Source organism: Perca fluviatilis, chromosome 1 (assembly GCF_010015445.1).
Source record: "Perca fluviatilis chromosome 1, GENO_Pfluv_1.0, whole genome shotgun sequence".
Classification (NCBI taxonomy): Eukaryota; Metazoa; Chordata; class Actinopteri; order Perciformes; family Percidae; genus Perca; species Perca fluviatilis.
Genome location: NC_053112.1, coordinates 15466721 through 15492681, shown reverse-complemented (window position 1 = coordinate 15492681; position 25961 = coordinate 15466721). Strand labels below are relative to the sequence as shown.

The 25961-nt window shown below is 40.2% G+C and overlaps 1 protein-coding gene across 2 annotated transcripts in view; it reads left to right on the top strand.

The window, feature by feature from the left end:
- The window catches only part of sdk1a (sidekick cell adhesion molecule 1a), a 257284-nt gene that overhangs the window by 192958 nt on the left and 38365 nt on the right, over window positions 1–25961 (top strand). For both annotated transcript variants that reach the window (XM_039803969.1, XM_039803962.1), the window contains 9 exons: window positions 3486–3626; window positions 5836–6017; window positions 10082–10197; window positions 14750–14945; window positions 15856–15954; window positions 17123–17314; window positions 21604–21725; window positions 21832–21944; window positions 23636–23786. In XM_039803969.1, coding sequence (XP_039659903.1) covers window positions 3486–3626; window positions 5836–6017; window positions 10082–10197; window positions 14750–14945; window positions 15856–15954; window positions 17123–17314; window positions 21604–21725; window positions 21832–21944; window positions 23636–23786 — 1312 coding nt within the window. The remainder of the gene's footprint in view (window positions 1–3485; window positions 3627–5835; window positions 6018–10081; window positions 10198–14749; window positions 14946–15855; window positions 15955–17122; window positions 17315–21603; window positions 21726–21831; window positions 21945–23635; window positions 23787–25961) is intronic.

The window sequence follows — 25961 nt, the reverse complement described above, 5'->3', positions numbered from 1 at the left end:
TACAGAGTTAAAACACATTTCAGTTTCTAGCTGTGTGTGTGGTTTTATGTTTTAATATTCAAGGGAGTATGAAGTCAGAAAATAAGGGGGGGGGCAGAGAGAAAGAGAGAGTGAAACGAAGAGAGATGTTAGAGGGGGAGGGAGGGTCTCACTCCACCAAGAAGAAGCAAGGATGGCAGTGAACGAGGCGGAGGAGGAGCAAGGGGAAATGAGAATGATGTTTTCTTTTCTGAGCTGACATGATCATATTAATTAATGGATGAGCTTAGAGAATGTTAGAGCAACTACTGTACCTTCTCACACACACACACACACACACACACATACATTTAATCACAGACAGGAGCAGGTAAAGCAGTGATTAGTATTTGCTGTGTGTGTGTGTGTGTGTTAAAGGTGTGACAGTAAAGCAACGTCAGGAGGAGAGGATGTACAGTAAATATGGTACCTTAAGCTGCCTTGATAGCAGATTACACATTATAGTCAGCCATTATTGTTAAAAACAACTGTTTGATTCAATGTTTTGTCTTTTTATTTTATATTTTTTACAAAAGTTTTATTCAAAATCTGCATTATTTATGTTCTGCACAGCAAACTACAATAATAACAGAGCATCTAGTGTCACATTGGATCTGTTTTGGAGCACTGTTGCTGGCATGCAGTAAAAAGTGCAGTTGCCCAATCACTCCAAATCTATTTTTTTCTGTAATGTGAGAAACATAAAGCACATATACAGTAGCAAATGTGTGTGGCTGGTTTTGATGGATTGTGAGAATATGCACAAAGTTTCTCTTTTTCCGCGACGTCTGTCAGCCTCCTCCATTTGTGCAGCTTTTAGCCTCAGGCCAAACAGCACAACATTTAAAGCAGACAAGACTTGTGTCAAACAAGAAGAAAATAAGCTCATCTATTCAACTGGTTCTACCCAATCATGTCACATCTGGTTTCTCTCTCTTCCTTTTTATTCATGTTGCCCTCTGCTCATTTCTCTCTATTTTCTGCTTGGACTGGATTTAAATTTTACTATCCTGTGTCCTGAATAGAGGCAGATTTAATATCCCGGTAACACCATTAAATTTGAGAGTTGGTTTGTATATGGATTTAGTGAGAAAGCCAGTGGGCATTAAACTATGGAGAATGACACAGATAGAACTTTTACTAATTCCCACAGCATAGGAACTCACAAAATACATGCCCCACACGCACACTTTCCCTCACACACTAGAAAACCGGTAAATCTCCTGCAGGAAATGTCCTCTTTTCCTTCATAACAAGGGACAGAGAAAGTGTGTCACGCAGCGTTCAGACAAAGTTACGGGCTGTGCTTGATTTGTCTGGTTGCAGTACGTGTATGGCTGTTGGTATGAAGGTACAGTATGTATGTGCTTTGGGTGGATGTGAAGTGGTGTATGAATAGGTCGGTTGGGGTTTGTATATTTAATCTCTGGTGTGAAGTTGATGTCCTCATACTGAACCCACTGTGTGAAATATTTACCCGTAAATGGTTGGGAGGGAATTAAGGCAATTCTCAAGGAGTTTCTGCTATCGAGTACAAGTGTGTCACTGTGCATTTGTGTGTATTTTACTTGCAGTCAAACAATGAATGACCGCATCTGTTCAGTACTGTATGGGTGTGTGGGTGTTTGTGTAGCATGAGTTTATGTCTGTGCATTAATGTGCATCATCAATTTCAGTCAAAAGCAGTGGCATAGTTGAGGATTATATATACCCCATTTCCAGGCGGCTACACTAATGCCCATCTCATTCACACAAGGCCGATTAGCCTGTATGTGTGTATGAGTGTGTCAATGTGTATGCCTGCAGCACCTGGTGCTGCCTGACAGTGCCTAACCTAATGGAAGTAAAGCACAGCTGTAAAACCACTGGCCTGTGCCATATATCCGCCTGCGCAAGTCTCTAGCTAACAGCTTTCACACCCTAACTTTCACACAAACACACACATATAGATGTTCATACACATTTATAGGCACATACAGATTCAGACACACAAATACAGAGAGCCATACCACAGCTAATGGCTCAATAGCTCATAGAGAATCATTCAGGGGACATGGGGCACATAGGGGAAGTGTGGGGGTTGGAGCCATGTAAATCTCCAGACATAATCCATGGAAGGGAAAAGACCATTGGATGTAGCAGTCTGTCTTAAGCTGGGAGAAATTTGTTTGTTGTGTGTGTGTGTGTGTGTGTGTGTGTGTGAACACATATGGCTCTGATTACGTTAGCTGAGCTGCTTACAGTAAAGCCAGAGGCTGACCAGCTCAGCCTGGGTGCTTTACCATCCATGAGAGGGCTGGGAGCTTTAATCACGGGTGGGGCATGGAGGGGGGTTACAGCGTAGAAGAGGAGGAAAGGAGATGAGTAAAAGGTAGAATGAGGCCAAAGGACATGATGGACAAAAGGTGAAAGTTTGCAGATGGGAGAGAAAAAAGTGGAGAAGGGGGTCAAAGTGTTGAATGGAAAGATGGGAAAAAGGTTTGGAAAGACAGAAGAGAGTTGAAGAGGGCAGAGAGAGCGAGGGATCATACTATCTATCAAGAAATAAAAAGACGAGCTCTTTGCTCATTCTCAACTAATAGTGACCATCTATTGCTGTCATACTGTATACTGTAGATGGTCTACTGGGGATATTTTAGGGTTGGGGTTAAAAAAAAAGAAAATGCCAAGACAAAGATTGCCGGTGTATCAATGTGACATTAGTAGAAACACCTGAAGTCAAAAGGAGAGATTTAACAGCAATCTGCACATACAGACAGTATATGCCTGTTTACACAGTCAACTTATACCGAGTTCATGAACGCTTTTATATTTGTTGTTTTAAACACCCAGTGTCAGCTCGATCATTCCCAGGAGAAATCCTCCGGCGCACTGGAAGTGATGCGTTAAACGTTTCCATCAGCAGCAGCGGTGGTTTGTTTGAAATAAATGAACAATATAGCCAGAGATGAAAAGCAAATGTGCTATATGAATCTGCAAGATACACGTGGAGAACTAGGGATGAGAGAGATGAGCACAGAATTCAATAAGAATTCATCAGAGCTGCTTAAACTGTGAGATGATGCTCTTTAATAAGTTGCAGCTCTGTCCCGTGTATCTCCAGTCACAATCATGATAATGTGTTTGTAGACGGTCTCACCCCCAGACTAGAAAAGATGAAGATACTTGGGAAAGAATTGCTATCAAATTCATTTTTAGCCTGCTCACCTAATATTCTGCGCCTGTGCAAACTGTCGACATACGTGATATGTTGGACACTAGATGAAAAGCACAAATGATCTGCCTACACTTCTTTAGCAATACTGATATTCTCATTAGAAGATGCCTAATAAACTTAATCAAAAACATTTGTCGCTCTTGCTCTCTCTTTCTTTGTGTGTGTGTGTGTGTGTGTGTGTGTGTGTGTGTGTGTGTGTGTGTGTGTGTGTGTGTGTGTGTGTGTGTGTGTGTGTGTGTGTGTGTGCCAGATTGATGCTGAGGGAGGAGGCACCCAGCGCTCCTCCAAAGAATATTGTGGCCAGTGGGCGGACAAACCAGTCCATCATGGTCCAGTGGCAGCCTCCGCCAGAACCCCAGCTCAACGGAGTCCTCCGAGGATACGTACTCAGGTATATACACGCACACAGAAACATACACACATATGTACAGTATAACAACTCTGTTGTTAAAAAGCCTTCACTCTGAGTCTTTCAGGACTTTGGGAGCTCTGCACTGTATAGATTCCGGAAATTCCAGAAAATAAGCTGTCAAAAATGTTGATAATCTGCTACTCATTTAAGTAATTTATCAAGGAAAAAAATACCAAACATTTACTGATACCAGCTTTTCTAATGTGAGGATTTGCTACTACAGTATTTGCTGCTTTATACCAATGACATGTATAAAATATATTGGGTTATTTGGACTGTTAGACAGACAAAACAAGCAACTTCACATGGTCAGCTTGGAATCTGGAATATTGTGACAGACATTGTGTACTATTTTCTGACATTTTTAAGATTTAACATCTGTAAAAAAAATACTGATTACTCAATACTGCGAAGAATTCATAGTTGCAGTCCTAGGATAGAAAAAAACCCTATGAAAATGTATATTGTAATCACCCTGTACATAACTACTCGTACATTCACACACAGACACAAGTGCTCTTTACAGCTCTGGCTGCCCTTGGTCCAGTGTCCTTCTACGTAAAGTGTGACACACTGAGTGTAATCAAACTGTCATCAGCTGCCTCACATGAAATTTGCATATAATTGCAGTTGAAGTTGTCACGTCTTTATCCTCGTTCCGTGGGTTTTCTCTCTCCTCTTCAGAAATCAGTTGAAAATAGAAACGCACATTCATACATCTCCACTGTTATCATTTCAGCTCGATAGGACAGAGTGTCTACCTCCTCCTGCCCTCCCCTTTGGATTCTCATTTCTCCTCATTGTATCAGCTGGCACATCCTCACTCTCTTTCTCCCACTTTTCACCCACCCCCCCCCACCTCCCCTTCCGCTCCTCCCCCAGTGTAAGTGTCATTGTCATTGTGTCAGGTGGAGAGAGAGGAGAAAGGGGTTATCTCCTTCCCACTACAGAGATCCCCTGTCAGCCTCCAGCACCTCCTCCCTTTGTGTGTGTGTGTGTGTGTGTGTGTGTGTGTGTGTGTGTGTGTGTGTGTGTGTGTGTGTGCGCGCGCGCGCGTGTGTGTGTTTGTGTGTTTACAGTCTGCATGTGTGATAGAGTGCTGACTCAGTCAGTGAAATGTTGGAATATCCTGTTACACCGAATAGGCGCCATATTAAAACGCTGACATGTGGATTATTACTCCATTCAGCTCCATCAGATATGTACAATACCTAAGTGGTATTACACCTCCCTGTCTAGTCGGGTCATATATCCTTTTAAGTGGACATTTATATCACATGTAGTAAAGCAAAGGCCTTGAAGGTGCACTATTCAGAGATGTCTACCAGGCATTAAAGGTTTTTATTCTTTAGCGATTTTGACATGATTCAAGCGACTTATCAACAATAGAATTACTTTAGAATATAGTTTATCTGCCTGTCCGATGTCCAACATAAACGATACTGTGTTAAAGTGAATTTTTGGTTCATTATTTAATGTGGATTCAGGTGTATACGGTATGCACACTAGTATGCTTTTATATTATTATATTATTAAGCTATGTGCAACGTATTTCCAGGCTTGGGATGTATTTCTATGAGCACCTTTGGTTATATTACGTTCATTCCTTGCATGCTTTTTTCCAAAGCGACTTAACAAGTAGGTTTTTATATACAAGAAATTTGTCTTGGTATTTTAAGTACTGCAAAAGTAAAATATGTAAAATAAATCTTTTTTAAATAAAAAGAGCTGTGTTTTATGAAGCGGATGGAATGTGCATGTGTGGTAAGAGTCTGTATCAGTGGGGGTTCCAGGCCTTATTGATGAGGCCAGCAGCAGTCGAGAAGAAACGTGGCTTGCGAATGTGGTCTTGATGGACCGCAGCCTCCTGCCGGAGAGGAGAGTTTCAAGATGTTTCTTGAAACACATGTACATATATCGGGAAATATATTTACGTAAAATGTGAGAAGGAAGAGCCAGGGGTTGAACCATCAACCCCTACGTTTAGCGACAGATGTATTCTACCACAGCCATAATATACACACGTGTCTGTGTGTTTTGACTTGTGCTAAATCACTTTACTTTCCTCACTTACAAACCAACATATTTACAAGTGTGTGTGTGTGTGTGTGTGTGTGTGTGTGTGTGTGTGTGTGTGTGTGTGTGTGTGTGTGTGTGTGTGTGTGTGTGTGTGTGTGTGTGTGTGTAGGTACCGTCTGGCAGGGCTGCCAGGGGACTACCAGGAGAAGAACATCAGCAGCCCAGAGACCAACTACTGTCTGCTGAAAGATCTGATCATCTGGACTCAATACCAGATCCAGGTGGCTGCCTTCACTGGAGCCGGCCTTGGCGTCTACAGCAGCCCTGTCACTGAGTACACTCTGCAGGGAGGTGAGTTAAGACACACACAAAGTTTTATTTCTCATTCCTAGAGGGCAAAGCAAATGTACCAAGAAATCAGTCCATGCATACACACAGCTTAGTGAACTGAAAGTATTCCAGCATATAGTAAAATTATTAGTAGCATTATCTTTCAATGTACAAAGGAGACATATCATGCTTATTTTCAGGCTCATTCTTTTATTTTGGATATCTACTAGAACATGTTTACATGCTTTAATGTTCAAAAATCAAATTATTCTCATACTGTCCGTCTGAATGTACCTGTATTCACACGCTCCCTTTTAGCACCTGTCCCTTTAAGCCCCCTTCACGAAAAGCCTAGTGTGCTCTGATTGGCTTGCAAGAAAAATATGGCACACCTTTGCAAAGGTACAGTTCTATATAGCTATAGTTCTCAAGCTGTGGGTGAGTGTTTCCTGGTGGTCAAATAAAATCTATAAATAGAATAATAGTTAATAACTCGATGATTAAAAGTTTGAGATGAGACGGCAATAATTCACCATACTCTCTGATTAATAGATTGTTGACAGTTCTTTAAGTCAACAAACCAAACCTTGGTCTCACCCATTGGAGGACATGCTGCTTTTTCTTATGCACCCCCACATTTAGATTTGGTGGTTATGCATATATAAATAGGGAGAGCATTATTATCATGGACTCTGTGAGCTTGAGTAGTAGACCTTAGCTGTAGATAGAAATCAAAGGATGTTGCTGGTAATTACTGTCTTCTTGAGATCTTCAACTGCTCTTTGACCTTTATTATTAATGATATGAAAGAGAATATGAAGTACGAAGGCCATAGGTTTCCCACCTACACAAACTTACTTTAAAAAACTGGCCTTGGACTATGCCATTTCCAACACTTACGCACTAAAGAAAAACTTTAGCTTTACCTGCCCAGACATTTGCTTTTTAATGTGGATACATTTTGAACTGTGTGGACGCGTACACTCCTAAAAACGTTTACACTACAGTACACCACAGGCACATTTCTATAATGGTAGCAGGTTGCAATAGTGTATTATATAGGTAAACAAATCCTCAAATATTTGTATGTTTTTGTGTAGTGAGCAAACAAGAGTTAAGAGATAAAGGTAGCAGGGCCTCCGCAGGCTTGTGACATCACTTTCAGTGATAGGATGAGGACCTCAGCTTTGAGAGGAGCCAGTTAATGCATTTCAGACTTGTGTTAAAGTTGCCCCTGAGGCATCCCCTGAAAGGCATATCCACTTCAACCAACTGGGAGGAGACCCTAGGGGCGGCCCAGGACTTGCTGGAAGGATTACATCTCAGATCTGGCCAAGGAGCACCTCGGGGTGCTGCAGGGTTAGCTGGAGGAAGTTTGTGGGTCTCTATAAATATATTATAAGATACAGATATATATAGTGTTGATTGTAATAAACATGGCTGCACAGATGGAACACACTTTCAAGTCTTTCAAACATAAATCCATGCAGATGTAGTGAAAGACGGACGAATCTAAGTGAACAAATTAAAGGTAGACGAGAGGAAGTGGTCGTGCGGGTAAATCTTCTTTAAACACGCGCTCTTCTCTTCCTGACTTTTATTTCATCAGTATATAATCAGTATTAAAGATGGACTGCGCTGCTCACACACATGCACATGTACATAAAACTCACAGTCATTATTGCAAGAGTTCAGGACAGGTTTATAGACTCAGGAGAGGGACTTAGGCTCATTAATTATTCTAATGTGGTTTAATGGGAGTGGCTGCAATGGATTGGACATTTTCTCTCTCTCACTATCTCTGAGAGGATGTAGTTGAACTCAGTGTAAGACTGATAACATTGCTCTTCTCCCGCTCTCTTACATACAGGCATACATGCATACTAAGTTTTCCCCAGAGGACAGAGTTTAGTGCTTTATCTGTAGCTGTGAGCCATGAGGGGTTAGAAGCCGATCCCCAGGAGTACAGTCAGCAGGGTTGGGGGGGGGGGGCATCTTGAACATCAATTAATCTTTCAGTCCCCTCTCTTTCTTCTCATCCTTTGGCTCTATTTCTCTCTCTCTCACTATCTCCTCCCTTCCATTTTCACTAGTTTTTGTTCTGTTCACTCTCCTCTCTCAGTGTGTCTGTGTGTCGTCTGGCCTCTTTGGCTCAAACGTAACATGTAAAGGGCATTCCCATCATGCAACAGAGCATTATCACTCTGTGGCTCTCAAGCATCAGCATAAACCCCTTACAGTGTAATCACCATAACATGGGCCCACAGACACACATACTGTATGTATAAGAGCACACACATGCTCACACACATTTCACAGTCACACTCTGCTCTTCTTGACTTTAATGTTATCATGGACCCTCTTTCTCTCACTGGTTTGATGGATTCCATATAACGCATAAAGATTCTCATGTTGAGGCACATTCATACACTGACATGAAGGAAAAATAAGAAAAATAAACAAGAGACATTGGACCAATCTTGGAGTGGATGAAGTAAATCTGTGTCCCACTTGTGTGAGCCAAACACTACATGTTCAGCCCTTGTTTACCAAATTTACCTCCCACCAGCCTCCTTTTTTCAAATCTAACAAGTAACCCACATTTCATAGGGAAAGAAAACACTGTAATATACACAGTATATTCCACAACCTCTCATATCTTTTAGCGCTCTCTTCTCCATCTCACTCTCTGGTGGATAATAGTTTCCTGGGCCAAGTTTATAAACACTTCAAACATTGCTATTCTGCTATTTACTATATCAATTATTACTGCTCTGCTTTAGTTTGACTGCAAATTTTTATTATTCAACTTTTTGTTGTTGAATTTTTTAACCGATATTCAAATTTAAACAGAAAAGTCCTACAGTAGTTTATACAGATTGTTAGCAACATGGATGTTTGAATGTTTTTTTTTTATTATTTCTGTTCAACAAAGGATAAGTAATTCATACTAGTAATGCTGGTGCACCACAATTGTAAAGTAAATTAGCAAGTAAATACTTTTGCCATGGATACAATAGTTATATTTCTATAAATTAAAGGGGCACTCCACTGCTTTAACACATGATTCAGTTTACCTGTCACAAGGAGTACTATCCAGGCTGTGACCACAGTTGTACTGTATAGAGTCTTCTGTGGCTCTAAGGCAACATTTCCTAAATTTGAAGAATAAGCCTGATGATGTCACCAGGAATATTTGGGGCAATTTTTTTTTTTTTTAACAAAAGCACTGTGGGGTTTGAATGAAGTGGGCATTCAGTAGGCAATTTTCTAAAAATGAAAAGACACTATGCAGTTGCATTTTGGGAATTGTAAGATTTTTTTTTAGCCTACCCATACCGCAGACTAAAAACCAGTATATCTCATCCTCTACTGTGTCGATTTTGACCATTATTTTTCTTTTTAAATCTGCCTGTCATAATCTTCATCTCATTATGTGTCTGATACATTGTCATTTTTAATCACTAAATCATGGCGTACTATGCAGTTACATCATTTAGGTAATAAAGGTGATGAGTGATGTGGCTACAGGACTGAACCAACAATTCCAGCGAGTCATCTTACTTTCTGTGGCCGCTGTCTGTCCTCCTGAGGTCACTGGCTGAATCATTAATAATTATATTTATCATTTTAGCTGTCTTTATGAGCTCTCATTGTTCAGCACCAGTCACTGAAGGGGCAGTACCCTAATCTCACTTAGTCATTCCTAAACCGATACTATGCAAAACAGGTGAATGCAAAATACAATAGATGATATGAATTATATTGAGAAATTAGGTAATTTTTCAGCAGAGAATAGCAGTGTAGGTTTGGCATTTCACTTTTGCAAGCGTAGCAGATATCTTTAATTAAAAATGAACTGAATCTCAGTGTGAAATACTGAAATATGGTCCTGTATGATATATGTAAAGCCACTACTTGTTGAAAACGTAAAAGCAAAACCCTGAAAACTTTTTAATTCTGCAGCTTAGGGCTCCAAGTATACTGTATTTGTTTTTTTTTCCCAGTGTATTTAAACACTCATCCTCTTCCCTGTGGTGAACCCATTGCAGCTAAATGTTAAGTGTGTGTGTCTGTGTGCTTAGTTCCCACAGCACCTCCACAGGAAGTGGAAGTTTTAGCTATCAACTCGACTACCATCCGCTTCACATGGAACCCTCCGCCTCAGCAGTTTATTAATGGCATCAACCAGGGATACAAGGTAAGCCTCTGCGTGTGTGTGTGTGTGTGTGTGTGTGTGTGTGTGTGTGTGTGTGTGTGTGTGTGTGTGTGTGTGTGTGTGTGTGTGTGTGTGTGTGTGTGGTGTGTGGGTGTGTGTGTGTGTGTGTGTGTGGGTGCAACACTTAGTAAAATACGGAAAGTTCACCCATAATTGTAAAGTTCAATAAAAGTGACCTTTAATATTTTTTTTCATATGTGCAGGATCTCACCAGTATTTTTCATGAGAAATTAAATTATTTTAATTTATGATATATAGAAAAAATCATGTAATGCATGACTTTTAAATGTTCAAAATGTCTTTACTCATCATCTTTTATCATAAAAAAAAAAAACTGCCAAGATACTAAAATTAAAATGATATTACAATATTTTAGTAATACTGAGGTATCTAGTCCAAGACCTTCAATCCATGGAACACTTCCAGCAGATTCTGAAAGAAGTCTATTAAAAAAAAATCAATTTATCTATATTTTCATAAATGTCACAGGTTAAATAGAAATAGATGCTTGTAAAATAAATATTTGCCTCTGTGTGGATGTGTCTGTAAATTCTGTGAAAAACCTATTAACCCCTTATAGGACTTTTAGCGCAAAGGTCCCAAATGTCCCAAAATGCACTGCCTTGCTCTTGTTTACCCATACGCTTAGCCCAGCCAAGTGAGGGATCAGCTCCAGGTAGAAATGAAATGAATGATAAAAAATGACTGATGGATGAAAAAAAGAAAGGATTAAATGGGAAAAGAGGAGAGGAGGTGTTGAGGAAAATAGGGCGTGAGGGACCGAAGAGTAATAAGAGGTAATAATAAAAAATCAGGATAATGGGGAGCAGGGGTGAGAGCGAAGGATTGCATAGTGTGAGTGATCCATACGTAGTAGTTCTGGTACGCGATGTATTCTTCACGTTATTGTGGCAACTAACCCCTAAGCAACTGATTACCATGAAAAAGAAAACACATCTTATTCTTGCTGTGCGTCGTTGGGTCCATGTGAATGTTTTAGAGGGTGTGAATGTTGGTGTCTTTGTTGGTCGATAATTACTATACGCCTTTCCTTCTGTTTGATGTGGCTCTCTGATGCTCTCTCTATATACCAGGCTTTACCACCTAGAATCAGTGGACCTTCTCGGTGCTGCTGCACATGCGGGTGTGCATCTTTGAGTGTGTTGTGCTGGTTAGAGGACAGTAGATAATGATATTAATTAAAAAGAGGATATGAAGCAAAGCCTCATCTCATCCCCCCACAGATCACTGACTGTATACAATACCCTTAATAATATAGCTCAAAACTGATTGTCGTGTGTGGGGGGGGGGGGGCTGTAGAGCCACATTTACATGTCCTTGAAACTGTCTTATGACATACTGTTTCTTATGGAGTGGAGTTTAAGACAAGTAGACCTTACATAACGTTTTCTATCTATCTATCTATCTATCCATCTATCTATCTACAGTAGATAGGTTTGCATTTGAATTCTCATGGTTATATAAAAGATGCATTGACAGTGAATTAGGCAGAAAGAATATACACAAAAAGTATGCACTTACTAGTTCAGTATACAGAAGCTTTTAAGAAGACTTTTACCTTGAGGTACCACATGTGGCAGCTGAAAGATCAAAGTGTGTTTTCTCTTCTGTGTACTATTGTGTTGTTGTGTCTCTGCTCAGGTCCCAGCTCTACTTGGGGACAGTACTGTACTGCATGTGTTCTTCAGCACACTTTGAGTTTCCATTGCAATCTGGTTCAAAATGCACATGTTACTATAGCAACAGCAGACCCAATCATCCCAGCACCCTTTGAAAGTGGACTAGCATCAGATGCTTCGGGGTGCCAGATCAGCACTCTTTTACTGCACCCAAACTGCGCTGTGCTGATAATAAAGTACAATAGAAAACCTTATTTTACCATGACAGACTGAGTGCAGTGCAGCACCCTTTAGGCAGAGAGAAAAGCAGCCACTCAACTGTCCCTGGGTATCACAGGCTTTTTCCTAGTAGGAGATCCCTGTGTTTTTGATTGGGTTGCTAGTGCAGATTTTAGAGACAATATGAAGCACTGTGTACACTGGAACAGCATATACAGTGTTAATCCTGAATTGTTCTCTTATTTTGGTGAATTTGACAACATGTTTCTGTAACGCTCATTTCACCGATCTATTCAAAGCTAAATGTGTAGTTATGAACACCCAAAAACACAGCGTGGTTAACTAGCAAGAAGCATATTGACTGAATAAACAGTAAATACATATCAATATACAGTTCCAATATGTCTTAGGCTGCCTCTGAAATCACTCCCTTGTTTACTCAATCACTCTATGATCTGTGAGGCTCCATAATGGCCCTGGTCGCTGGGTCTCTCTCTCTCTCTTTGCTAGATTACATTCAATGAAACATTCACAGAGTTCCAAATGTTTATTCCATCACTGTCTGCATGTGGCAACTTTAGTGGAGTGTATGGTTAACATTAGGTGCTTGCTTAAAGTTGTAGGCTGCCCATGTAATAATAGGGATTCATACTGTACAGGGACAGTGGGGAGAAAATGAGCGTGGGTCATGCACCGTATGCCATCAGTGATACTGCATACAAAAACAATGCAACAGTGTTGGTTACTATTCTGTTAGTGTTACATAATTTACTGTGCAGAGGATAAACCCAGAAGAAAGAGGAAATAGTCTAGAGTCTAGAACACATTGAACCTATTAAACAGCAGGTCACAAAGCTTCAAAGCTCAAAGCAGTTGAGACAGTTTGCAAAGCATTGAGAGCACAGAGTAGTAAGATGTTCCGTTTCTTTATTTACACAAATAAAAAAAACTAAAAGATACAATATACTGTATAATTTGCCAATGCATGTGAAGGAGAATTGCCTAAAAACCCTCCAGGGGTTTAAAACGTGGCATTCTCCAGGCTGCATATTACAGGGAATAATCACATCAATGGATTGTACACAATTTGTATGTATCTATCGATCATTATACACACACATCAAAAACTCTGATTCATAATACATGCAAGTATACACAAATACCATCATTAACAGATTACATTCATGTGACATGACCTTAAGTCTTCACAAAACAAGAAAGACAAAGAAGAAAATAAACGCACATAGAAAAAGAAAAAAAGAATCATAAAAGGCCTTTAAACTTGTATGACAAAGGAAAATATTGGTTGGTTATATAGGCAGTCCGTATGGCAAATATTAGTTGGTTAGAAGAAGTAATTCCAGGCCTCTTTTAAACTTAAAAAAATTCAAGACATTCAAAAAATGTAAAGGCAGAGAAATTCCAAATTTAGGACCCTCAGTAGAGTATACTACACTGAGATCAGAAAGTACGGTAAAGAGGAGGTCTAAGGCGACAAGAGCTAAGTGTGGAATAAGTATGAAATTGATGATTGTATGCAAATGTGTCATGAAAAGAAGGGGGTAGGGATCTTTTTAAGGAACTACGAACGAATAAACCAATCTGGAGATGGTTCACTTGATAAACACTGAGGACACCTGTTTGAAGAAATATGTAGAGGCTGAGAGGAATGTCTTCGATGTACACAACTTATTATTGTTAGTGCTCGTTTCTGAAGACGATAATGTGCCTACAGATCAGAGTTTTTGGTGTTATCAAATACAGATATCAAAAAAAGATTTGCTTTGTACCCCAACGGCAATGCAGTGATAATGAATGTATGTACGTATCTCACCAACAATATGCCATTATTTTGAATTCTATAAGTATATGCAGCTTGTGCGTAAACAGTATTGTGGGTTTTTGCATTTACTCACCACTAACCCTTTGCACTGCTTAATTCTGATGAAAATGTGGCGCTAACTTCACATCTTAGCCAGTTATTATTTAACCAGGAACTACAGTATAAATAAGGTACCATATCACAGTGTTGCCCAAGGCTTATCTCTCATTATGAATATGTAAGTGTATGCTTTTTCACTGTTTGTTTTTGTGTATAAAGCAATAAAACAAACCAAACTGCTGTGGTTCTGAATATAAATCAAGTATCACAATAGAGAAAATTAACTTTTCATTAGACTGATAATCAAACTTAGTGTTTGTCCTCAGATGCTGTTATGACTGCTAATAGCCTGCAGGCAGGAATTTATGTTAAGTGCTACATTCATACGTAAATAAATGTTTGGAATGCAGATAACTTTTTTAGGGAATGACATATGAATATTGTTTTGCCATTTTAACACATTTGCAAATAGCACTTGGCAGTTTCAAACTTTAATGACAGAAAACCCCTGGGTATCAAAGTATCAAAAAGATTCACCATAGCCCATACTGTGGTACAAATAAGTTTGGTTTCATAATTGCAGTCTCAATAACAATATTTGGATTTGGTAGCCTGAAACTAATACTGATTGATTAAAATTATAACAAAACAAAACATAATAGAAATATACAACAAAGAAATAACTGTGATGGACATTTTAGGTGTTGTGGTGACCTGCTGGAAGAAAGAAGATTCCATAGACGTTATTGGGAACCTAGATGTCACCAGTAACCTTCTTTTTCAATTCACACAGCTGCTGGTCTGGCCAGAGCAGTCTCCAGAGGATAATATTGTGGTAACCATCACCCCAGACTACCCCAGTTCACGCCACACAGGATTAGTCAGCGGACTCAAGAAATTTACCTGGTACTTTGGCTCCACCCTCTGCTTCACAACACCTGGAGACGGTCCCCGCAGCCTGCCCACCCTGCTGCAGACACATGAGGACAGTGAGTACACACACACACACACACACACACTTCAAGGTGAATAAAGCCAGAACAGAACACAAAAAACACTATCAGCCTCTCCTATGAATAATAATGAAGTGTATTGACTTGCTCTGTGTTCAGTCCAGCTGTTTCCATCAGTGTGATACACAGCTGTGTGCACAATGTTTTCTCTCAGGCTCTTACTTTCTTTTGTCTACTTTTTAATCTTTTAGTTCTTATTCCACCCCCACCCCCCTATTTTTTTCTCCACTCTGTCTTTTTTTAAAGGGAATTGATATGTTTTCAGGTATATTGGTATTTATAGTTTACTGTTCCATGGATAAACATAATAGCTGCCACTCCCAGTTGCAAGTACACATGCACACAGTCGCACCGTCAAATAAACACAATAGCCTATAGGCAGAGAGACAAGCAATTATTACCAACCAGCAATTATTGAGTGGGAAAGGGATATTAGAAGCCATGAGTGTGTACACACACACACACACACAAACACACGCAGACACTCCCACACAGCCGTGGACTGGTATTGATTGGGTGCTGGGCATGTTGCAGGGTTAACAGTGGGTGTAATTCTTGCTTGATGATAGCTTTTTGCGTGTGTGTGTGTGTGTGTGAGTGTTATTGAATGTCTCAGATGAATAGCTTAATCGCTCTGCAGGGAGAGAGGTTAGAGAGCCATACATGAAATGAGAAACGACAGGCATGCGTGCACCTGAGTGCGTGTGTGTGCATGGTGGTCAATGCAGATGTGATTAGGAGGTGGTGTGTGAAGTTGAAGAGCAGTAGGTAATAGGCTGCATAGACAAGAGATAGTCGTGCTTGTGTAAAGGGATGATTTCCAAAAACCATACTGTTGAAGAAGTTGCAATATAACTAATATTATCTGATGTACATTGTTTTTCAGCACCTGGACCCGTTCGTTTCCTGAGCTTCACTGAAATCTTGGACACATCCCTCAGAATCAGCTGGGCGGAGCCTGAAGATAAGAATGGCATCATCACTGGTTAGAGCATTTACCTATAAAATCTATAAGTATAAAATCTCTAAACAGTCACTCATGATTTCCTCTAACACCTCCATCTTCCCTCCATAATCAAGAAACTTTTGCCTCGCTATTTTTAGATCCACTAACAGCTGTGATGGGAGAAGCTTAAATTAGGCTGAGTTAGTATGTTCTTGCCAGAAAGTAAAACACACAATGATGAGACATAATACGCACAGCGTTTTCCAATTAAAAGGGATTCTTCTCAGATGGGCAAATACAGTGTGTAGAATGACTAATTCAAGTTTTGAAAAAGAAAAGAAAAGAAAGCAGCAGTGAGGGAGTTTTTGCAGTATTCTCCACTTATTTCCTGTCTTGCATCCACAGACATCCCCCTGTCTCTGACACTGTGTTTGCGTACAACTGATTCATCATCAGCTAATCCCTTCTCTCTGCAGCTTGTCTTCTCACATTATCTCCAACATGCCCTCATCCCACACATCCAAACTCCCAGAGTGTTGTTTGTATGGCGGATCACAGAGCTCAAGGCACTTGCCCTTTATTTTTGGCCTCAGCTCATCCATGGCTGGTTATACAATGGTGCTGGTGAACATGACAAGCTGCTGTGAATCAAGCGACTACACTACATTGTGTGTGTGTGTGTGTGTGTGTCTGTCAGTGTGTGTGTCTGTGTGTTGGCATGGCCGCGCCATGCCCGATATTCATCAGGCACCTACACAACAAGATCAAAGTCTAACAACATCACAAGGCTGCAGTGGCTTTACAGTCAGCTTACACACTCAGAGGAGTGGGAAAATGGTTATTCAATCATGGTCACCTTGCACATTTACTCTTTTTTTCCTCAACCTGCTTTTCATCCAGCACCTGGTGAGCATGGAGACAGATGAGGGACCATTCACCCTCTCCAGGGCTTTACACACAAGTGGCCTAACACATACACACACACACACGTTTGAAGGTGGTGGAGCGTGATGCATGACTGTGAAGATGCGTAGGGACAGACAGGGATTTTGACTGTAGTTACCCTCCCGCACTCTCTTCCTTTTTGGCTCTGTACCTCTCATTAAGTGCTAGTGTACAAGCTTGTGCGTGTGTTTGTGTGTGTGTCCATGTCTGCTCATTTCTATATGCACCTTTATTAACCCAGCGTGTACTCTACACCCCGCAGGCTACGTGTTGTGGTGGGAAGTGTCTGGCGTGGAGTCGAGTCGTGAGGAACATTCACTGTCCAACTCCACGCTGCAGTACCAGCTGACCGGCCTCACCTCCACCACCATGTACGCACTACAGGTGGCAGCGCTCACTGCTGCAGGACGGGGCGTGGTCACATCCTCCACCATCTCCACTGGAGTCCCACCAGGTAAAATAAATACACACACACATGCACACACACAAACAGGACCCAGTGACAGTGTGCGTGTGCGTGTGTGCGTGGCAGAGTAAGTATGACTGATGAGCTCTTACGATGCCATTGTCTTTCCTCAGGCTGATAAGTGGCTGTTGCTGTGCATCCATGAATCATCACCCACACAACCAACACACACACATTCACGTGCACAGTCACATGCACAAGTCACACACAAGAGTTAGTCATTTACAGCATCTTAGAGAGCGCGGTAAGTGTGTGGTTTATTTGTGTGTATACCATGTGCACGTCACGCTTTTGTGCATGATGAGTTTTGTATGACTGGACCAAGGCCAAGCTGCAATCATTATTAGTACTGATTAACTGCAAATGGCGAAGTGGAGGGAATGCAGAGATGGGATAGAGAGGGCAAGAGACAATCAAAGAAAATGACTGAAGAAGGGAGAGCAGATAGAGAAACATAATGAGGGAAGAACCGGGAACACAGAAAAATGCAATCTCCAAAGAACAGTAGACCAAAGTCTGTCAGAAATGGACTAAGAGGAAGTGTAGGAGAATGGAAGAAAAACTTGGCTCCTACAGCAGAATTTTTGTCCTAACATTTTCTGATTACTAATTTATGAATAAAAGTAAAAGCACGATGGCTACAGTCAGTTCTTAGATACAGAGGTTATTCATTAATTCATGAAAGCAAAAGGCTAAAGGAAAGACGGAGGACTGACGATTAGGAAAAAGAACTAAAGAATGAGAAGAGAGAGCAATCCACCGAGCATAGATTCTTCTTCTTGTTTATTTATTCATGTATTCATGGAGTTGAGAGAATTTTGTCATTCATCTGAGCAAGGCAGCTGATATCAACATTTCCACATTATAACCCTTACAAGTTTGCTGCATGCACTTACAGAGAAATGGCGGCTGATAGCTACAATTTGTCTTTTGTTGCACACATGTACCTCGCTGTATCCAGAATAAATATTGCCTTGTTTCCTTAATAACTGGACCCAGTCATGTTATATAGTCCTTTTACAATAAACCCCCCCTGAGATATTCTACAAAATATGTCTGATGTGTCCCAGTGTACTGGTGTGTTACAACACACGGTGTTTGAGTTAACACGTCGGCTTTACAGATCTGTATTCTGCCGTGTTCAGAAAATACGATGCTTGTGATGCTGTATCAGAATTGGATGGATTACAGCAGATCACACCAGAGCACTTACACCATCCAGCGATACCAAGTATTAACCAAACACAGTGTATATAAGTGGTTGAAAAGTGGGTCTGAAGTGCTCAGTCTTGTGATGAGTGAGACAATCTAGAGCAAAGTGGATTGTGATGATGTTTGATTATGCAAATGTCATTAACAGAAACAAGCTGTCACGTATTTCATTTGTTAGGACTGAAAGAATGATTTAAAAAAAAAAAAAAAAAAAAAAACATGATTTTAGCCTCCAGAGCAGTCATCAAATGTGCTGCCTTCCTCACCAGTGCCAAGTCAATTCAACAGCTGTCGGTGAAGGTGAAGTTGTAAACCTTTTATTGGAATATTTAGTTCTGGATGAAGTGTGCATACAAAACACATTATTATTCCTCTTTGATTTATTCCCGGTCAGACATGTATAAGTAGTATGAGACCCAGACTTGTGTAAAAGTACAAGTGCTCTATCAAAAAAGTGACTTAAGTAGAAGTTGAAGTGCTCTTTAAGCACCACACTTGAGTGGAAGTACTAAAGTATTCAAAAAATTTTGTACTTAAGTATTGCAAGTAGTTTATTTTAAAATGTACTACTCAAGTACTGTAATAAAGTACAAGTATTGTGTTATGTAGTTATTAAAGAAAACAGTCAAAAGTTTGAATATCATAATGTTTATATTATTTCAAATTGTTTTGTGTAGTTTTTTAAAAATAAAAAGGAAACTTGTTTTGGGGAGAATAAAATTACTCTAGGCTGAGTTTTCCTAGTAGCCTTACCAAAAAGGCTCAGGGTGCTGCAAATGTTGGTATAATATGAAAATGGCTGTTGGATTTAAGACAAAAAAATAATAATTTATTGAATGAATCAAATTTGAACATATGTGGCTTGTTGATCTTTACATTGTAAGTTCATTTCCTAACCTGGCCTGGGACACACATTCATACGGTTTGATAAAGTAACTTTACTTATTGGACTTTAACTTATCATTGCACTTACAATAACGAGCGTAGCTGTCCTCAATTTAGGTCATCCTGTACGTCTCCTCTCCAGTTTTTCCTGCATTCACTGTGTGTGTGTGTGTGTGTGTGTGTGTGTGTGTGTGTGTGTGTGTGTGTGTGCGCACGCACGCGTCAGTCGCGGGGGGAACTGAGCAGCCCCACCCACTGCAGAGAGCCGACACGATTGAAACAGCAGCAGCTTTCAGTGACTTTATAGTGAAAAAAACGTCACAGCGTACATTAATTTACTCCTGCTTGGTCATTGGCTCTCAGAGTCACATACTAATACAAAGTCTGGCATGTGGGACTGCTGGGATTAGTTGAAGTCACGGAAAAACTCAGGTTATTGGTCAAATTTGCGGTAAAAAGTTGCGGTGATTGGTCAAAATTGCGAGTCGCATCAAATTCACGGTGATTGGTTAAAAAACGAGTAATGATGCAGCACATAAAAAATATATCGGAGTAAAAGTATTAAACTCATCGAAAATATGTACTCATGTAAAAGTGGAAGTAGGAGGAAAAAAATAATACTCCAGTAGAGTACAGATACAGCCGTTTAGTACTTAAGTACAGTAGTGAAGTAGTTCTACTTCGTTACGATACATCTCTGTTCCCGGTTGACAAAAAAGAAAAACTCACCACCAGGAGAAAATAATAATAGTCTACTGGTTGCTTGTTGTTGACCAAATTCAGGGCAGCTCTCAGCTTGAATGTGACAGAAGCAACTATTCAAACCTTTAGTCAATGGTGTCTAGCAGCACATGCCAAGGAACAAACTTGCTGCATCAGTGATGCTACTGGCTTCTACATTTTAATCAAATATTCTTTGTAGGAGGAAGGACACTGCAAGATACAAATATATGTTAGACTTCAAATATAAAGACACTGTCAGCTACATTTTGTCCACTCTGTGTGGACATTTGTATATTTAGGTGTATTAGATGCAGCTTGAAAAGAACCAAACATTTTAGACTTTTTCCAAACCAAGCCCTCACTTGTTTTCAACTTCTCTTTTCTTTCCAGAGTGCTTGTGTTGTTCAGGCTGCCACAGCTGGTCAGCCACATTGCACATTTCTTGTCACTGATTATTTCCATGGAGATGGAACAATGTGAGAATAAGAATGGGTCAAACATAATGTATGAGGCTTGCAGTTTACTCAGACATTTATAGGCTTTAAATGGACTTTAGTGAACTGTGCATTTAATTCACCTCTCGCCTCCACTGGTGTACAGATTTATCTCTCTGTATTGTATTGTATTGTATTGTTGGTTCTTAGTAAATTATAGAGTGTGGTCTAGACCTACTCTATCTGTAAAGTGTCTTGATATAATAACTCTTGTTATGATTTGATACTATAAATACAATTGAATTGAATTGTATTGTCAAGCTTAGAAATGTGAATGAAATTGCTCTGACTGAGAGAGATATACAGCTGTATAAGTGCCTGTGCTTTAGTAAAATTAACATTTTTTTTTTCTGTGACCAATCTTTTATGTTTTATGGCCAAGCATGGCCACATAGACACATTAAAAAAGGACTGGAAGCCATTGCTTGGCTCACTTTTACTTCAAGCCTTTCTTTATATTTAAGTCATTATTGGAGACATGATTTCATTCTTTTCCTCTTCCTATTATCAATGGTATTGCACGTGTATTAGAGATAAGCCATGTTGCAGTTTGGACCACATTTTTTCTGTTTTGGAATTTGTACACATTTTTATCCCTTTATAGAAAAGTCTTTATATAAACATTATTCGTCTTTCATTGATTTCTTTTGATCTGTCCCTTTGAAATAATTTGCCATGCTGTAATGCTACAGTCCTTTTCTGCTTGCACCTCGTTGCTGCAGCACCAGCAAGCAGAGGTAGTTTACTTTCAAAGAATTTGTAACTCACTGTTGAAACATCACAAATAACATTAATATGAGTGCAACAATCCCACGGGTTTTGGACAATAAATGTTTTATGTACCTGTAAGAATACATAAAATGCAGTGGTGAAAAATTACGTACCAGTACTAGCTTAATGATCGCAAAATTATTTGTAGCGTTGGGTAAGTAAAGCAGTATTCTGTCTGTTTTCTATCTGCAGAACTTCCTGGTGCACCATCTAACTTAGTCATCTCCAACATCAGCCCTCGGACAGCAACACTTCGGTTCCGCCCTGGTCCTGATGGCAAGACCACCATATCTCGATGGATAGTAGAAGGCCAGGTGCGTGTCTCCGTGTTTGTGCGTGTGTACATTTGCGATCCCTGCTAATTCTCAAACACAGCTGGAGGATAACTACTTTGTAACACACAGTATCCTTCATGAACAGGTAGTGAAGTTGGATGGAAAGGACGAGGACTGGAGAGTTGTCTACCAGAAAGAAAACCAGCCAGATGCAGACGTGCTGGAGATCCCCGACCTCACTCCGTTCACCCAGTACAGGTGAGCAGCAAACATCAACAGCCGACACAACAATGAGTCAAGTCCTACCAACATAGTCAAGTCCTACCACGTGCATACATACACCCACACAAACTCACTCACACACATCTCACTCTCCGCTAGTTTCTGCAGTATTGCAAGACTCAGGTGAAGTTAGATAAATCACACAGACACAGAGAGACAGTTCCATCTGAGACTTTTCTGTTTGTCAGCACCTTCACAGCTGCTGCATGCAGATCCTTATTACCCTCCCGCAACTAGCTAGAGGGAAGGAGAGGGGAGGAGAGGAGAGGGAGGAGGGCAGGGTTCTTCCCTGAAAGGTGATGAGAAAGTGGGAAGAGCAGCAGAGAGCATTAAAGAGGAGAAGAGACAAAGGGATAATAGACAAGGAGGACAGGAAATAGAGGAGGAAAGAGGAGTGTCTTTACAGTAATCCCTGCTCAAGGGCAGTGGAGAGCCTGCAGTTCATAAACCTGATCTATTGTCACTCTAAACAGCAGAAACACTTCCTCCTCTTTCTCTCTCTCTCATCTCTCTCTCTATCTTCTGTATATATCTGTCTATCTCTGCTTCTTGCTCTCTGTATCATTGCCTTCATCTGTAATGGGATTGCAGTGTGTGTGTGTGTGTGTGTGTGTGTGTGTGTGTGTGTGTGTGTGCGTGTGCGTGTGCAGACTTTGTACACTCATAAGGATTATGTTGTCACAGGCGACACCATTGGGACATTAGATGAAGTGATGCACTTGTCTGTGTTTCATATCCCCCGCTTTAAGTCTCTCTTTACACCATGCTCTCTATCTCCCTATACAGGGACCAGAACTCATAGATGTAGTTTCTGACATGCACTCTGCACACTCACACATTTTATCACTCACACCCCCACTGTAGCATGGCTGCATTTAGAAGTAACAAAAGTAGCAAATGCTCCCTCATGGCTGTATTTATGTATGTGTGTGTGTCACCAGGGCCGTATAGTTATATCTCTATTTCTGACTGAATGTTTGGCATCCTCAGACAACTTAACAATATACCAGTGGCCTTTTCAGAAATTCTCTAAGGGAGAGTTCCAGCTGAAAGTTGCCATCTAGAAAAATGTGTTTTAGTTGTCAAGCATAACAACATAACATACAGAAAAAGTCCAAAATATCTTTTCTTCAGACTGTGAAGTCTGGTGGCCTTGCTGACACGTCCTGTGATATTTTGATTGAGTGTGTTACACTATGGATTCATTTTGTCTATCAGATGATCTCTCACAACTATATGCTGATACATACTATATGACTTCATTGATTAGGTTTTTGCCACTGCTTCTATAGTAACACTGTGTAATCAATTGAAAATATTAGACAACCACCACCCACCTTTGAAAACGTAACCCCTGTGTCCAACTTTAAATTGTATGTCTGTTTTTAACTGGCTTCTTACTTTTTGGTAATGTTGTGTTGGAAAAAGGTACTCCAGCATTTAACATTGTACTGCTATTAAGTTGGGGGACTTTAAAAAAAAAAGCTGATTTTAAAGCTTCAACCCCATATTGTACAGTAACGAAGGCTTTCTGTTATAAAGTCACCAATTTGTCAAGATTACCCCGCTGTTTTCACAGGCTGAGTTGTACTCCTCATGACAGATAAACTAAACGTGTTGTGTAAAATCAGTGGATTGTCCCTTTAACGGTGCTCTGTTCTCACCAGGTTCAGGATGCGGCAGGTGAACATTGTTGGCGTCAGTGCCATGAGCGCCCCCTCCAGGATAATTCAAACCCTACAGGCTGCCCCTGACACACACCCCTCTAACCTCACTCTGCTGTCTGCCACACAGACCAGCCTGCGCTTCAACTGGAAGGTACTGAAGCACATGCACGCACACAGATACACACTCTGTAAAACAGTAAAGCCTCTCTCTTTGTAAGTAACCTCTTGTTAAGTAACAAAACTATGTGTTGAGTTTTATTCCATGTCTTTGTCTCTTTGTATAATATTGTATAATTCTGTAGGTCTTACTTGTTTGTGCTATGTATGCACCTACTGTGGAAAAGAATTGTCTCCTTGAGGACAAATAATAAACTATCTATGTATTTGCCCCTTTACAATCATTCAAACAGTGCTAATTTGACTGATGAGGATTTTTTGGGGGGTTTCTTTGCCCTGCATCTCTGTGCATTTGCTCTTATTTTTATATCAGTGCATGCACATCATGTGCACTCACCAGCAGCAGGACTGAACAGGTTGAGTGGCTGACAGCATATAATCATTGGCTCTCCTTGTTATCAGTGCTAACGCTAATCTGTCCCATTCACCGCGCGGACTGCTAGCAGCACAAACTGCAATGTAATTTTGTCCTTACTGTCTTTTCTTTTTTTGCTGTTGTCCCTGCTCTTTGTCCTTCTCTCTTTCCCTCCCTCTCTCTTTTATTCCCCCATCCCCTCTTCTATTATAACATAAATGGAGAGCAGGGTATTTTCCATTTAAGAGTTGGAATGAGAAAAAGAGCCTGTCAAATCAGACACAGACACTGAGACGCTATGGGCTACCTGTGCAGCATGCTAATGGGATTTTACCTGCATGTTAGCGCCCAGCCAGAGCTGTGCTCGGTTTTCTGCTGTAATGGAACCATCACAATGGTTTTAGCTAAGGCTATTATTCTAAGCTGCATATTAAGGGTAATAAAGCTAATGTGACATTCTGTATTATGGCTCCTAAATGTTAAGCTGAGCTAAATCATTAGGGTATTTAAAATGGCTGGGTGTCTCACTTCCTTATCTGCAGCGCAGCAAAGAGCAACCATTGTACAATGTTGGTTAAAATCTTCCGTGGAATTATATGCTGTGAACAAACTGAACTTCTTACTAACGTGATTTTAGGGCGCTGAATGATCGGGGGTTGTGGCTGTAATGCATAAAGACACGGTGTAGAGAGGATGAGGTGCCAGAGAAAAAGTATGGACAGGAGAAGGAGGGAGGGTGACAGGAAATGAGAGTGGAAGCAAGTAAAAGAGGATGACAGAGTGTGAATAAAACAGGGAAAAGAGGGCGATAGAGAGAAATATCAGAAGATGGGATGTCAAAGGGGAGAAGACAGTAAAAGGTTTTTAGGATGTACTTTAAAGTTAGACGTGTCACATAAATAACCATATTTTTTAGAGCCACGAAATGCCTTTTCGTTTGTGTGTTTCTTATATAACACTGTGGAACACTAAACTTGATATTCCACTTATGTCGTCGGGACCCAACTACATTCTGGGTCTTTTTTGATGACGCCACTGCAGGGCACCAAAGTTCAAAATGTTCTACTCATATTGGCTTTAACAGTTTATTTTAGGGTTTAAAGGACGTTAAAAAAGTATTTTCTCAATGAGTTTGTTACTATGAGTGATGATCTCACCATTTTCCTGACAAACGTTAGAACAGTTTGGGTTATTCTACGTGAAAAAAAATCACTATGTTGTTTTTGTGTTTGCCTTTTTTCACTGGTTTGAAGTCGGCGGGGCTCTGCTGGGAAAAAAAGGTGGTGTTAGATATTTCTGTCAACCAATCAAAGTTTATTTTATTAACTAGTTTGGTAGGTTCTTTGATTTTGTTGCCTGGCCACTTTTACCAAATCTGATCAAACCACACACACAGTCCTGATGCGTTTTTAAATTAATAATAAATAATAGTAAATTTGTTTTTTCTTAACTTTAACTGTGATTGTTGCTTATTTAGTTGTGCAAATTTAATATCATAAAAAATACTTTTTTTGTGTGTAATAGTATCTGTCTGAGCACTGTCCAATTTTGTGCACATATGTGCTGTATGTTGTTATTGTGTATGTGTAATGTATTATGATTTATTTCCCCAAATGCATGCAGGCTCCCCTCTCAGGACCTAAAGTTGTATTAAATTCATTAAGAGTATTACAGTAAATACACTGAGGGTATGACTCCATGTTATGAGGAACTGTCATATTGTACAGAGCAAAATTATCATTTCATTAATCACAATTTTACCAAAATTGGTTTCTCGTTCAATAATCCTTTTTA